This window comes from Bombina bombina, chromosome 2, assembly GCF_027579735.1.
Source record: "Bombina bombina isolate aBomBom1 chromosome 2, aBomBom1.pri, whole genome shotgun sequence".
Taxonomy (NCBI): domain Eukaryota; kingdom Metazoa; phylum Chordata; class Amphibia; order Anura; family Bombinatoridae; genus Bombina; species Bombina bombina.
The window spans coordinates 943,573,951-943,589,343 of NC_069500.1; the positions used below are offsets into that span (position 1 = coordinate 943,573,951).

The 15,393-nt window shown below is 37.4% G+C and overlaps 1 protein-coding gene across 6 annotated transcripts in view; it reads right to left on the bottom strand.

Moving 5' to 3' along the window:
• Window positions 1-15,393, bottom strand: part of FAM13A (family with sequence similarity 13 member A) — a 775,968-nt gene that overhangs the window by 481,544 nt on the left and 279,031 nt on the right. For all 6 annotated transcript variants that reach the window (XM_053703428.1, XM_053703423.1, XM_053703425.1 and 3 more), the window contains one exon: window positions 13,889-14,039. In XM_053703428.1, coding sequence (XP_053559403.1) covers window positions 13,889-14,039 — 151 coding nt within the window. The remainder of the gene's footprint in view (window positions 1-13,888; window positions 14,040-15,393) is intronic.

The window sequence follows — 15,393 nt, forward strand, 5'->3', positions numbered from 1 at the left end:
TAGAAGATGGAGGTTTCTCACGAAACCTACTTGAAGCTCACATCACAGTCCTGCCAAAACCAGGTAAAATACCCAATAAGTTTCTGCCCAATCTCCCTACTCAACTCCGACATAAAAATATATTTAATGAAACTCTGTTATAAACTATGGAACTATAGAATGCTATATAGCTGAATATCTGGAACCAACAAGGCTGTATGGATTATGGCGTAACAGTTGTACAAATAATACTTACTGTCTCTTCATCTTTATATTATGTATTGTTGAAAAATATGTACAATAAAGCTTGTTAAAAAAAAATAAAAAAAATATATATTTAAAAATATTAGCCACATGCATAAACTAAGTTCTCCCAAAGATAATTAATCCGGACCAGGTGGGCTTTGTCCCGGGTCTGCTTTGTCCCGGGTCGAGAGGCGAGCGACAATACCCTAAAAGTGCTGCAACTCATCTCCCATGCACAAAACAATAAGCTTTTATCACTCACCTCCACAGATGCCGAGAAGGCTTTCGACAGAGTGAAGTGGCTCTTTATAAGGGCCGCTCTGTCCAAAATGGGATTCAGCCATCCTTTCATAGAAATTATATTCTCCCTATACACTACACCAACTGCCAAAATAAAGGTCAATGATTTATTGTCTAATAACTTTGTAATTACAAATGGCACCAGGCAAGGCTGCCCTCTTTCATTAATCTTGTTCGCAATCTCTATAGAAATCCTGGTCCTCAAAATCCACGGAAACACACAGGTTACTGGAATCATATTAGATAACACAGAACACAAGTTAGCGATGTACGCTGATGATGTATTACTAACACTCACAAACATGGAAACATCCCTTCCATAATCCTTACAAATTTTTAACAAATATGGCAAACATTCCAACTTCCTACTAAATGTTAATAAATCAGAATTCTTAAATATAACCATACCAAAAGAAAAGGCATCCCAAATAATGACAAAGTTCTCGCTACAACAGCAGACTGACAGAATTAAATATCTGGCGATATACCTATCAGCAAACACAGACACTTTATTCAAAGCCAATTATAAACACTTGAGAGGTCGCTAATTAATGATATATCTAATTGGAAAAATAAAAGCCTCTCTTGGCTGGGCAGGATCAGTGTAGTAAAAATGAATGTTCTACCCAGAATTCTTTATATATTGCAGACATTCCCCATTCCATTACCACTAGATTACATGACAAAGCTTTAAACTGCAATAAAGGCATTCATCTGGAATGGCATAAGACCAACGATCAATTAGCAAACCTACCTACATATCCAAAGACAGAGGGGGGGGCTGGGTGTCCCAAACTTACTGTTATACAGACAGGTCATAATGCTACAGAGACTTGTGGAATGGTGTACAAATGACCCCAAAAAACAATGGATTGAGATAAACAGATCCATACTGCACACAAACAACTTAGGATATTTGGCATGGATAGCAAAAAAAGATAGATCTTCTCTAATAAACAATTATCCTCTTATGAAGGAATTTTTTGTGGTCTGGGATAAAGTCATGCACACTTCCACTCATATATCCATGCCAGCATCACCAATGACACCATACATAGGCAACCCCGACCTGCCGCTGAATCTGATGAGACCATATACACACACAGGTCAACAAATAGAGAAAAAATACAATGCACCACCTGACGCAACAATACAAATGAAAAAAGCTGGAAGATATATTAGAATCAGGCATGCCTCTAACCTGGATGGCGTACGCACAGATTAACCACTTCATTACTTCACACAGACACAAGAAAAACTCTGTATAGCGAAACAGCCCCCCTCCCACTTAATAACTATACTTTATAAGAAACTCCTATTAAATGACGCAAACCACCTCCCGACATACACAAAGGAATGGGGCAGAGAACTTGATCTGGAACTGACACTAAAAAAAATGGAAAAACATATTTATTAACAACAAAACAGCATCTATCTCAGCCCAGGTGCAGGAAACCAACTTTAAATACCTAACAAGATGGTATCTGACTCTGACCAGACTAAAGGTACTGTACCCCAGCTCCTCGGGTAAATGCTGGAGGGGCTGCACAGAAGAGGGCACCTTACAACACATATGGTGGGACTGCCCCAGATTACAACAATTTTGGGCAGACACAATAACACATATCTGTAGGATACTAGAAACTATAGTACCCAGAGATCCTAAGATACTTCTTTTTACAAGTCTCCCAAAACTAAAAGAGACATAGCAAAACAAAAACGGTTACTAACAATGATAAGTAGCCAAAAATCTTAATCCCCAGACATTGGATATCCACCACAACCCATACTTTTAAGGAAAGGGTGAAACAAGTAGACACACTCTTACAGTTGGAAAGTTATCATCATATTAGAAGCGGCTCAGTAGAAATACACGAAATGATGCTATACATCTGGAAACAAGAACAATGTCATTAGCACTTCTACAGATAAAAATACTGAAACATTGCACACACACCCCCCCTACCCCCCACTATCCTCTACCCCTCCCCTCTTTCACACCTCCTTAACGACAGCGACCTCCCTAGCCTAACAAAGTAAGACATAACAGGTTATATAAAATGAGGACATTTAATTGAACAGATCTAGCACTGAATAGTGCCACGGAAAATACATGACTATAATTCTTCAGCTGACATAAAGAAGCTCCACAGGGACTAAAATTTACTTTTTTTCTTTGTGGTTCTTATTACACTTATGTAAATAATTAAAGTAATCTTTCAATGGTTTGTAATATTCTTTATTGATTTCAATAAAAAATCATTTTTAAAAAAATAAAAAAATAAATCAGTCACTCAAACCCCATGCTATCATGAGATCTGGAAGGAAAAAATAGTCCTAAAAGAAAGAAGCCCAAGCTACAGATCATCTGAACCAGATCTACACAAAATACTCTTGAGGCCAGACTGCAGTAATGAGAAATACTGAAAATTCCTCTTGCTTGAACTTGAAACTACTCTGGGAAAAAGAACCAGTGGTAGAAACACATAAACTAGAAAATAACAAACGCTACTAAAGCATCCACAAAATCTGCCTGAGGATCCCCTGTCCTTGCAAGGTACCTGAGAAGTTTAGCTGAGAGGCTAACAAATGTATCTCTGGGAGACCACAAAACGCTATAATCTGATTGAAAACATCCTGGTAGAGAGACCACCTTTCCTGAGAAAGCTGAAAAAGATCCCTGCATCACAGGCAAAGCTAACAAAGTTTAAAAGATCTCAAAGAAAATTGACAAAACAGAGAAGCATTGGATGCTACAATGAAAATTCCAAATACCGTCATACAAAAAACACATCCAAGGGAAAATGAAGAAACTGAAGAATTAAGCCTTCTCAAATCAGACAGAGAAAATTTAATGGATATTGAAACCAAATGATACCCAAGAAAGGAACCTTTGCCTGAAAAATCAAGGAACACCTTGAGAAAAATATCTTCCAACCATGCGGTTGAAGAAACAACAGACTGCTGGAGAAAGAATCTGTTAAATAAAAAGAAAAGAACCAGACTTAATTACAACACCCCGAATTCTGTTATAGATAAAAGGGCAACCAGAATCTAGAAAAAAATCTAAGAACTGAAACAAGACCAAATGATAAAGCAATATACTGCAAATGCTTATTCAAAAAAGCAGACCTTAGAAACCGATAATGTTGCTAGCGAAAATAAACATACAAATAAATATCCCTTATTCCAACAATGGAATTGTAATAACCACAAGCAAAATTAAAAATAGGGGGGGATGTCTTGGCCATTAAGGACCAATCCAAATAGAACTTGGTTTCAAGATAAAGCCAGATAAAACAAGTTTATTAGAGAAACATCTTATAGGTCCTAAAGGAACTCAAAATGATTAGAAGCTTAGATCTGCTTATAGAATGACCCTTCTATTAAAAGGACTCCAACCTTAAATAAAAAGTGTCCTACAAGCGATCATATTTACCAGGGAAAAGGTAGAGCACTTAGCCAAACTGAAATCGCCCGATTAATAATTATCCAAAGTACAAGGTAAGATAAATAAAAAATCTTGCAAAAGGATAAAAAGAATTACCTGACCTAGACCATTCCCAGAAAACTTCTAAAAAACAAACAAACAGTGACAGAGAATAAATCCTCAGATTAAAAATAGAAAGCCCAACCTCCACACTTTTAGAAATCTAAACCCCTAAGGTAAAAAGCCTCCTTAAAAAAAAAGAGCAGACATGTTCTACAAAAAAAAGTAAAAAAAAAAAGTTAAAAAAAAAAAAAGGGATAAATTATACAGAAAATCAGAAGAAAAACCCTTGAAGCTCAGAGGAAACATCAGTTTGTGTTAAATGGGTCACCTTTTAATTGAGATTAATTTAATTTCTACTGGAGTATAATATGATTTGTATAGGTTGAACTAGACTTCTGTCTTTTTTCAACCTCATCTACTATGTTACTATGTAACATAATTAACCCCTTAAGGACAAGGTCATTTTTCAAGGTCTCTGCCTTAAGGACCAGGGCTATTTTTACATTTCTGCAGTGTTTGTGTTTAGCTGTAATTTTCCTCTTACTCATTTACTGTATTAACACATATTATATACCGTTTTTCTCGCCATTAAATGGACTTTCTAAAGATACCATTATTTTCATCATATCTTATAATTTACCAATTTTTTTTTTTATAAAATATGAGGAAAAATGGAAAAAACACACTTTTTCTAACTTTGACCCCCAAAATCGGTTACACATCTACAACCACCTAAAAACAAACAAAATAAATAGTTTCTACATTTCGTCCTGAGTTTAGAAATACCCAATGTTTACATGTTCTTTGCAAGTTATAGGGCAATAAATACAAGTAGCACTTTGCTATTTCCAAACCATTTTTTAAAAAAAATTAGCGATAGTTACATTGGATCACTGATATTTGTCAGGAATCCCTGAATATCTCTTGACATGTATGTATATTTTTGTAGTAGACAACCCAAAGTATTGATCTAGGCCCATTTTGGTATATTTCATGCCAACATTTCACCGCAAACTTCAGACAATTCTGCAATAAATAACTCCTACAGGAGATTGAGAGAAACTGCAGGGCACTGCATGTGACGCCATAAAAACATAATTTATGTAAGAACTTACCTGATAAATTCATTTCTTTCATATTAGCAAGAGTCCATGAGCTAGTGACGTATGGGATATACATTCCTACCAGGAGGGGCAAAGTTTCCCAAACCTTAAAATGCCTATAAATACACCCCTCACCACACCCACAAATCAGTTTAACGAATAGCCAAGAAGTGGGGTGATAAGAAAAAAGTGCGAAAGCATAAAAAATAAGGAATTGGAATAATTGTGCTTTATACAAAAAAATCATAACCACCACAAAAAAGGGTGGGCCTCATGGACTCTTGCTAATATGAAAGAAATGAATTTATCAGGTAAGTTCTTACATAAATTATGTTTTCTTTCATGTAATTAGCAAGAGTCCATGAGCTAGTGACGTATGGGATAATGACTACCCAAGATGTGGATCTTTCCACGCAAGAGTCACTAGAGAGGGAGGGATAAAATAAAGACAGCCAATTCCTGCTGAAAATAATCCACACCCAAAATAAAGTTTAAATGAAAACATAAGCAGAAGATTCAAACTGAAACAGCTGCCTGAAGTACTTTTCTACCAAAAACTGCTTCAGAAGAAGAAAACACATCAAAATGGTAGAATTTAGTAAAAGTATGCAAAGAAGACCAAGTTGCTGCTTTTCAAATCTGATCAACCGAAGCTTCATTCCTAAACGCCCAGGAAGTAGAAACTGACCTAGTAGAATGAGCTGTAATCCTCTGAGGCGGAGTTTTACCCGACTCAACATAGGCATGATGAATTAAAGATTTCAACCAAGATGCCAAAGAAATGGCAGAAGCTTTCTGGCCTTTTCTAGAACCGGAAAAGATGACAAATAGACTAGAAGTCTTTCGGAAAGTCTTAGTAGCTTCAACATAATATTTCAAAGCTCTAACAACATCCAAAGAATGCAATGATTTCTCCTTAGAATTCTTAGGATTAGGGCATAATGAAGGAACTACAATTTCTCTACTAATGTTGTTGGAATTCACAACCTTAGGTAAAAATTCTAAAGAAGTTCGCAACACTGCCTTATCCTGATGAAAAATCAGAAAAGGAGACTCACAAGAAAGAGCAGACAATTCAGAGACTCTTCTGGCAGAAGAGATGGCCAAAAGGAACAAAACTTTCCAAGAAAGTAATTTAATGTCCAATGAATGCATAGGTTCAAACGGAGGAGCTTGAAGAGCCCCCAGAACCAAATTCAAACTCCAAGGAGGAGAAACTGACTTAATGACAGGTTTTATACGAACCAAGGCTTGTACAAAACAATGAATATCAGGAAGATTAGCAATCTTTCTGTGAAAAAGAACAGAAAGAGCAGAGATTTGACCTTTCAAGGAACTTGCGGACAAACCTTTATCTAAACCATCCTGAAGAAACTGTAAAATTCTTGGAATTCTAAAAGAATGCCAGGAAAAATGATGAGAAAGACACCAAGAAATATAAGTCTTCCAGACTCTATAATATATCTCTCTAGATACAGATTTACGAGCCTGTAACATAGTATTAATCACAGAGTCAGAGAAACCTCTTTGACCAAGAATCAAGCGTTCAATCTCCATACCTTTAAATTTAAGAATTTGAGATCCTGATGGAAAAAAGGACCTTGCGACAGAAGGTCTGGTCTTAACGGAAGAGTCCACGGTTGGCAAGAGGCCATCCGGACAAGATCCGCATACCAAAACCTGTGAGGCCATGCTGGAGCTACCAGCAGAACAAACGAGCATTCCTTCAGAATCTTGGAGATTACTCTTGGAAGAAGAACTAGAGGCGGAAAGATATAGGCAGGATGATACTTCCAAGGAAGTGATAATGCATCCACTGCCTCCGCCTGAGGATCCCGGGATCTGGACAGATACCAGGGAAGTTTCTTGTTTAGATGAGAAGCCATCAGATCTATTTCTGGGAGTTCCCACATTTGAACAATCTGAAGAAATACCTCTGGGTGAAGAGACCATTCGCCTGGATGCAACGTTTGGCGACTGAGATAATCCGCTTCCCAATTGTCTATACCTGGGATATGAACCGCAGAGATTAGACAGGAGCTGGATTCCGCCCAAACCAAAATTCGAGATACTTCCTTCATAGCCAGAGGACTGTGAGTCCCTCCTTGATGATTGATGTATGCCACAGTTGTGACATTGTCTATCTGAAAACAAATGAACAACTCTCTCTTCAGAAGAGGCCAAGACTGAAGAGCTCTGAAAATTGCACGGAGTTCCAAAATATTGATCGGTAATCTCACCTCCTGAGATTCCCAAACCCCTTGTGCCGTCAGAGACCCCCACACAGCTCCCCAACCTGTAAGACTTGCATCTGTTGAGATTATAGTCCAGGTCGGAAGAACAAAGAAGCCCCCTGAACTAAACGATGGTGATCTGTCCACCACGTCAGAGAGTGTTGTATAATCGGTTTAAAGATATTAATTGAGATATCTTTGTGTAATCCCTGCACCATTGGTTCAGCATACAGAGCTGAAGAGGTCGCATGTGAAAACGAGCAAAGGAGATCGCATCCGATGCAGCAGTCATAAGACCTAAAATTTCCATGCATAAGGCTACCAAAGGGAATGAATGTGACTGAAGGTTTTGACAAGCTGATATCAATGTTAGACTTCTCTTGTCTGACAAAGACAGAGTCATAGACACTGAATCTATCTGGAAACCTAAAAAGGTTACCCTTGTCTGAGGAATCAATGAACTTTTTGGTAAATTGATCCTCCAACCATGATCTTGAAGAAACAACACAAGTCGATTCGTATGAGATTCTGCGAAAATGTGAAGACTGAGCAAGTACCAAGATATCGTCCAAAATAAGGAAATACCAATACCCTGTTCTCTGATTACAGACAGAAGGGCACTGAGAACCTTTGAAAAAATTCTTGGAGCTGATGCTAGGCCAAATGGTAGAGCCACAAAACTGGTAATGCTTGTCTAAAAAGAGAATCTCAGAAACTAAAAGTAATCTGGATGAATCGGAATATGCAGATATGCATCCTGTAAATCTATTGTAGACATATAATGCCCTTGCTAAACAAAAGGCAGGATAGTCCTACAGTTACCATCTTGAATGTTGGTATCCTTACATAACGATTCAATATTGATAGATCCGGAACTGGTCTGAAGGAATTGACCTTCTTTGGTACAATGAAGAGATAGAATAAAACCCCAGCCCCTGTTCCAGAACTGGAACTGGCATAATTACTCCAGCCAACTCTAGATCTGAAACACATTTCAGAAATGCTGAGCCTTTGCTGGGTTTACTGGGACACGGGAAAGAAAAAAATCTCTTTGCAGGAGGCCTTAACTTGAAGCCAATTCTGTACCTTTCTGAAACAATGTTCTGAAACCAGAGATTGTGAACGGAATTGATCCAAATTTCTTTGAAGAAAACGTGATCTGCCCCATACCAGCTGAGCTGGAATGAGGGCCGCACCTTCATGGGTACTTAGGAGCTGGCTTTGGGTTTCTATAAGGCTTGGATATATTCCAAACTGGAAATGGTTTCCAAACTGATACCGCTCCTGAGGATGAAGGATCAGGCTTTTGTTCCTTGTTGTGAGGAAAGGAACGAAAACGATTATTAGACCTAAATTTACCTTAGATTTTTTATTCTTTGGTAAAAAAGTTCCCTTCCCTCCAGTAACAGTTGAGATAATAGAATCCAACTGAGAACCGAATAATTTATTACCCTGGAAAGAAAGGGATAGCAAAGTAGACTTAGAAGACATATCAGCATTCCAAGTTTTAAGCCATAAAGCTCTTCTAGCTAAAATAGCTAGAGACATATACCTGACATCAACTCTAATGATATCAAAGATGGTATCACAAATAAAATTATTAGCATGTTATAGAATAATAATAATGCTATAAAATTATGATCTGTTACTTGTTGCGCTAAAGCTTCTAACCAAAAAGTTGAAGCTGCAGCAACATCCGCTAAAAATATAGCAGGAGTAGAGACAGCCCCATTAACCTTAGGGATTTTGTCCCAAAAACTCTAATCTGTCAGATGGCACAGGATATAATTGCTTAAAACGTTTTAGAAGGAGTAAATGAATTACCCAAATTATTCCATTCCCTGGAAATGACTTCAGAAATAGCATCAGGGAGAGAAAACACTTCTGGAATAACTACAGGAGATTTAAAAACCTTATTTAAACGTTTAGATTTAGTATCAAGAGGACCAGAATCCTCTATTTCTAATGCAATTAATACTTCTTTAAGTAAAGAACGAATAAATTCCATCTTGAACAAATACGAAGATTTATCAGCATCAACCTCTGAGACAGAAACCTCTGAACCAGAAGAACCATTATCAGTATTAGAATGATGATGTTCATTTAAAAATTCATCTGAAAAAAGAGAAGTTTTAAAAGACTTTTATGTATACTAGAAGGAGAAACAACAGACATAGCCTTCTTAATGGATTTTAAAAATAAAATCTCTTATGTTATCAGGAACACTCTGAAAATTAGATGTTGACGGAACAGCAACAGGTAATGTAACAGTACTAAAGGAAATTTTATCTGCATTAACAAGTTTGTCATGACATGCAATACAAACAACAACTGGAGAAACAGATACCAAAAGTTTATAGCAGATACACTTAGCTTGGTAGCTCCAGCACCGGGCAGCGATTTTCCTGAAGTATCTTCTGACTCAGTTGCAACGTGGAACATCTTGCAATATGTAATAGAAAAAAACAACATATAAAGCAAAATTGATCAAATTCCTTAAATGACAGTTTCAGGAATGGGAAAAAAATGCCAGTGAACAAGCTTCTAGCAACCAGAAGCAATAAATAATGAGACTTAAATAATGTGGAGACAAAAATGACGCCCATATTTTTTAGCGCCAAATAAGACGCCCACATTATTTGGCGCCTAAATACTTTTGGCGCCAAAAAATGACGCCACATCCGGAACGCCGACACTTTTGACGCAAAAAAACGTCAAAAAATGATGCAACTTCCGGCGACACGTATGACGCCGGAAACAGAAAAAAAAATTTGCGCCAAAAAAGTCCGCGCCAAGAATGACGCAATAAAATGAAGCATTTTCAGCCCCCGCGAGCCTAACAGCCCACAGGGAAAAAGTCAAATTTTTTAAGGTAAGAAAAAATGATTGATTCAAATGCATTATCCCAAATATGAAACTGACTGTCTGAAAATAAGGAATGTTGAACATCCTGAGTCAAGGCAAATAAATGTTTGAATACATATATTTAGAACTTTATAAAAAAGTGCCTAACCATAGCTTAGAGTGTCACAGAAAATAAGCTTGCTTACTTACCCCAGGACACTCATCTACATGTTGTAGAAAGCCAAACCAGTACTGAAACGAAAATCAGCAGAGGTAATGGTATATATATAAGAGTATATCGTCGATCTGAAAAGGGAGGTAAGAGATGAATCTCTACGACCGATAACAGAGAACCTATGAAATAGACCCCGTAGAAGGAGATCATTGCATTCAAATAGGCAATACTCTCCTCACATCCCTCTGACATTCACTGCACGCTGAGAGGAAAACCGGGCTCCAACCTGCTGCGGAGCGCATATCAACGTAGAATCTAGCACAAACTTACTTCACCACCTCCATAGGAGGCAAAGTTTGTAAAACTGATTTGTGGGTGTGGTGAGGGGTGTATTTATAGGCATTTTAAGGTTTGGGAAACTTTGCCCCTCCTGGTAGGAATGTATATCCCATATGTCACTAGCTCATGGACTCTTGCTAATTACATGAAAGAAAGCGCCCAACCATAGCTTAGAGTGTCACAGAAAATAAGCCAAACCAGTACTGAAACGAAAATCAGCAGAGGTAATGGTATATCAACGTAGAATCTAGCACAAACTTACTTCACCACCTCCATAGGAGGCAAAGTTTGTAAAACTGATTTGTGGGTGTGGTGAGGGGTGTATTTATAGGCATTTTAAGGTTTGGGAAACTTTGCCCCTCCTGGTAGGAATGTATATCCCATACGTCACTAGCTCATGGACTCTTGCTAATTACATGAAAGAAAAGGCTTAGGATGATTGAGAAGAAGCTGTGGCATTAGCCTAGACAGCATCATCCAGGGAGACATGAAGCTAAAAAAAATAAAAAAAATAAAAATTTGGAAATTAAATTAATTAAAAATATTTAAAATGACACTGTCACTTTAAGATTATATAGGCTTGTTTTAAATTATAAAAATATATTTAATAACAGACCTCTGTTCCATTCTTTAGTAAAACAATTATTCATTGGATTATGATATTTCCTTAAATGAAGGAAATCTAACATAAGCAAGGGATATGTATGTGGAACCTATGTAACATAGCATAAAATACAGCCCAATCCCACTCCAAGTATAAGCAGGATGTTTATTTACACAGTTGGAAATAAAAACAAATATTCCACAAGCCTTGTTAATTAGAAATCAAGACTCTGTAAAACTAAAGATGAATAAGCCCAAACAGACTAACTCTATACAGGCTGCCATTTGCATAATTTCAGAGGAAGAGCCTGATTTGCGGAAACTATGAATGAAAATCTGCTAAACTCTGCCTCACAGTACTATGATCTCTCAGGACTGTTCAGAATAGCAACGCCGCTCCACTCTCGAATGGAGAAAGAGGCGGGGTCATCAAAACAAAGTTACAGTCCAAGATGTCGCTTCTCCTACCTGAGAAGAAAGGAGACGGGTCACGAAGACGGCATGGAGATGAAGCACGTAACATCGCACTTCATCCTGCCACACAAAAAAACACTTAACTACAACATACAAAATTGTGCAGGATACAGTAAAAAAGTATAAAGAGCATCGCTCCGCTTCCTAAAAAAGCAGAATAGAATTACCCCAACTCAGTGATATAGCGCCATACGCACTTCCTCCTGACCTAGACCATCTCAGTCACTACCAGAGGAGGCTGCCCAAGCTGACCATTCCAGAATAGAAAACAACTACTAAAATTAGATCTAAGCTCGAATGTAGTTAACCCCTTCCTTGCTATGAAGGAGATTAACCTCTAGGTCTCCAAGTCTCATGACTAATGTGCCTGCACACTGCCCTAAGTATCCATAAGGATTTGTCCCACTAAAAGCAGAGGGTCCTTAACCCCAACAGTGCCATCCTTCTAGCCCCAGAAGAACAAAGGCACTTACCTGCATTCTAGCCGTCCGGCAGTCAGACGACTCACATAGCATGAGAGGATGCCACTCCTCACAGCGACCTGTCTAAAAAGAAAGACAGAGTAAACCTACTCAGGCTTTCTATACCAGGACAGCAACATGTTAGGAAAATGCAGCAAAGCCACTTTACAAGTTCCTAACTGCTTTAAAGCTACCACCGCCCTGCTGGAGAGACTAACATGGAGTACAGCTATACCCAAATTGTGATGGAAGATCAGAGCAATCCTGCCCTGGCTTCAAAATATTAAAAAATCTTGATAGAAGAATCTTAATCAGGACACCTAATTACTTCACCTCCTCCTTGCACTAGAGGCAAAGAGAATGACTGGGGTGAGAGGCAATGAGAATGACTGTACAAGGTAATATAGCTGCATTGTTCTTATGTTTTAAACAACTTAAGGTAATTATTTTCAGGTACAATTAAGTAAACAAAATCAAACATTTTTCATCACATATATGAACAAGAATTTATTCAAAACAGGATGTATTTTGGATACAACTGAAAGGACATTTTTAAAAATGTTACTAAACTGCATTTATGTACTTAGAAATTAGGCATTGCCTTTAAATTAAATACAGTACAACTTTGGATGTAGATCAATGCCTGTTACCAATATATTTAAATTCATTTATTTGGAAACAACTGTACATTTATATTTGCAGACAATACATTGTTTTGTTCTTCTAAAAAAAACATAAATTTGTTGTAAATTTTGAAAAAAAGATTTTATGACAATGACAGAAAACAATATCCAGATTCTGAAAACTACAAAAATAATAGTAAATAATACAACTTTCATCTTGACAAAATCCTTTAAATATTACTCACAACATAATTTCCCCTCTACAGGGCCAAACACCTCTTTTTGCCTCTCTAAAACCTCCTGAACGGTTATTAACCCATCCCATGAACCCCAAACGCCTACATTGAAGTAACAGGTATGGCATAAGAAGAGAAAAAAAAAACTTGTGGGGGAATTCACTGTCTTTAGGAATTGTACTTATCAGTCAATGAGCAATATGTCCATGAGTTGTGCACAGAACTACGTTCTAGTTTGAAAAAGGGACAGTATACACCAATTTCTATATACCTGCATGTAATAGACACTACTATAAAGAATAATATGCAGATACTGATATAAAAATCCAGTATAAAACCGTTTAAAAACGTACTTAGAAGCTTCCAGTTTAGCTCTATTTAAAAGGTTACTGGAACACCCACTGCAAGTGGGAAATGGCAGACACTCCCCACTCCCCCTTCCTTTGCATATGAAAAGACCCTTTACACAAACTGAAGCAATCTGGAGTAGGTATACGTCAGTATTCTCCTAAAACTTTGGGGCTTGGTTAGGAGTCTGAAAATCAGAGCAATGTTATTTAAAAATAAGCAATACTATCTATTTTCTAAAAAAAACAAAAAAACAAGCAAAAAAAAACTGTATGGGCTATATAAATGGATCATTTACAAAACATTTATGCAAAGAAAAATCTAGTGTATATTGTTCCTTTAAACAAATTTAACTTAAGTTTTTTTTAGTGTAATATCACTTTAAAAACATACTGAAATACACCTACCAATTGGCATCTAATCCACTTACCTTCACTGTAATAATTCTTGCTGTATCTTCCCACAATTCATCATTGACAGTGTCTTCACAATCAAAGATTTTAGAATAATCTTCAAGTAACTTAGCCATGATCTTGTTGCAAGTTTCCTGCTGCTTCATACCTTCTATCCCAGAGGGCACCCTAAAAAATAAATAAATACATTTGTAGCTCTATGGAAGAAAAACCTATTACCAGTATTACTTTTCTGATAATACATGATTATAAACAACTGGAACAGACAAAAAAATAAAAAAGCTTCAAAACATACATCTGAAATTGTATACAATGGACTACTGAAATGTTATTCTTTATAAAAAGCATGATCCATATCAATAAAAGCATTTACATTACATTACAAGAGACAGAAGTTAAAAGTTCCCTGTACACAAAAAATAAAGAAACAAACAAACAAATGCACAAACAAAAAACACAGATAAGCTTGGTGGGAGTCATCGTATAAACCCAGCCCCGATCAACAAAGAACAAAAACTAAACTAAATTATTTTCATACAGTATCAGATTTCAGTTTCTGTCCTTCATGACAGAAAATGTACCTGATAATTCTGATTTAAAGGGGCATAATACTTAAATGCTAAATCACTTGAAACTGATGCAGTTAGGGTTGCCACCCGTCCCTTAAAATACGGAATCGTCCCGTATGTGAGACTAAAACAGCTCGTCCCATTTTGAATCAATACAGGACGGGGTTTGTCCTGTATTTTCTACTGGTTGGCAGCCACCGTGGCCATGTTGGTAGGGGTCCGGAGGACCCAGTGACAAGCGGTGCAGAGGCGATGGGCATGGAGTGAGTGGTGGGCGTGGTGGGGCTTGGTAGTGTTGTTGTGGCGGGAAGCAGTTCAAGCAGAGAGAGTAGAAGGGAGACGAGAGAGAGGATTTGCACCCGGTGTCTTGAGTACGCTGGCTGGCGGGGGACCGGCACTATAATTAATAATAAAATGAATTGCACACAACTGGTGAGTTAAAAAGCAGCTTAAATGATTTGGTGCACAGCAGGATGTGACAATTAACCATTTTGCTTCCAGGACGTCCGGCAGCTGATGTGCAGGGCTTATTTAGCAGTGAATGGGTTTAACTGTGGTAATTGTGGCTTTGCCTTTACCTTGCTATGTGTAGCTGTAGGTAGGATCGTTCCGGTACCAATGTTTATCTGTATAGTTGTTTACTTCTGGAGCATTAGTTGTTGGTATCCCGTGAAAGTAAAGTGTGTGATCTTGTGATCTAATGTTGTGACAGGATGTGCGACATACAGCACAACATTGATTGTCTTTAAATAATACACAAACAAAAAGCATGGAAGACTGCAGCATTAAGCAAAAAGGCAATATAAAAATTATACTAAATAATTACTATTTTTCCAGTGTGTATAGGTTTCTTGACTCTTTTTGCCCAATGCTTGCTAAGGAGTTTGCCAGCAACCAGATAGGGAATTGATTTGTTGCAAAATTAGTCTTGACATGACCAACCTTTTTATTTG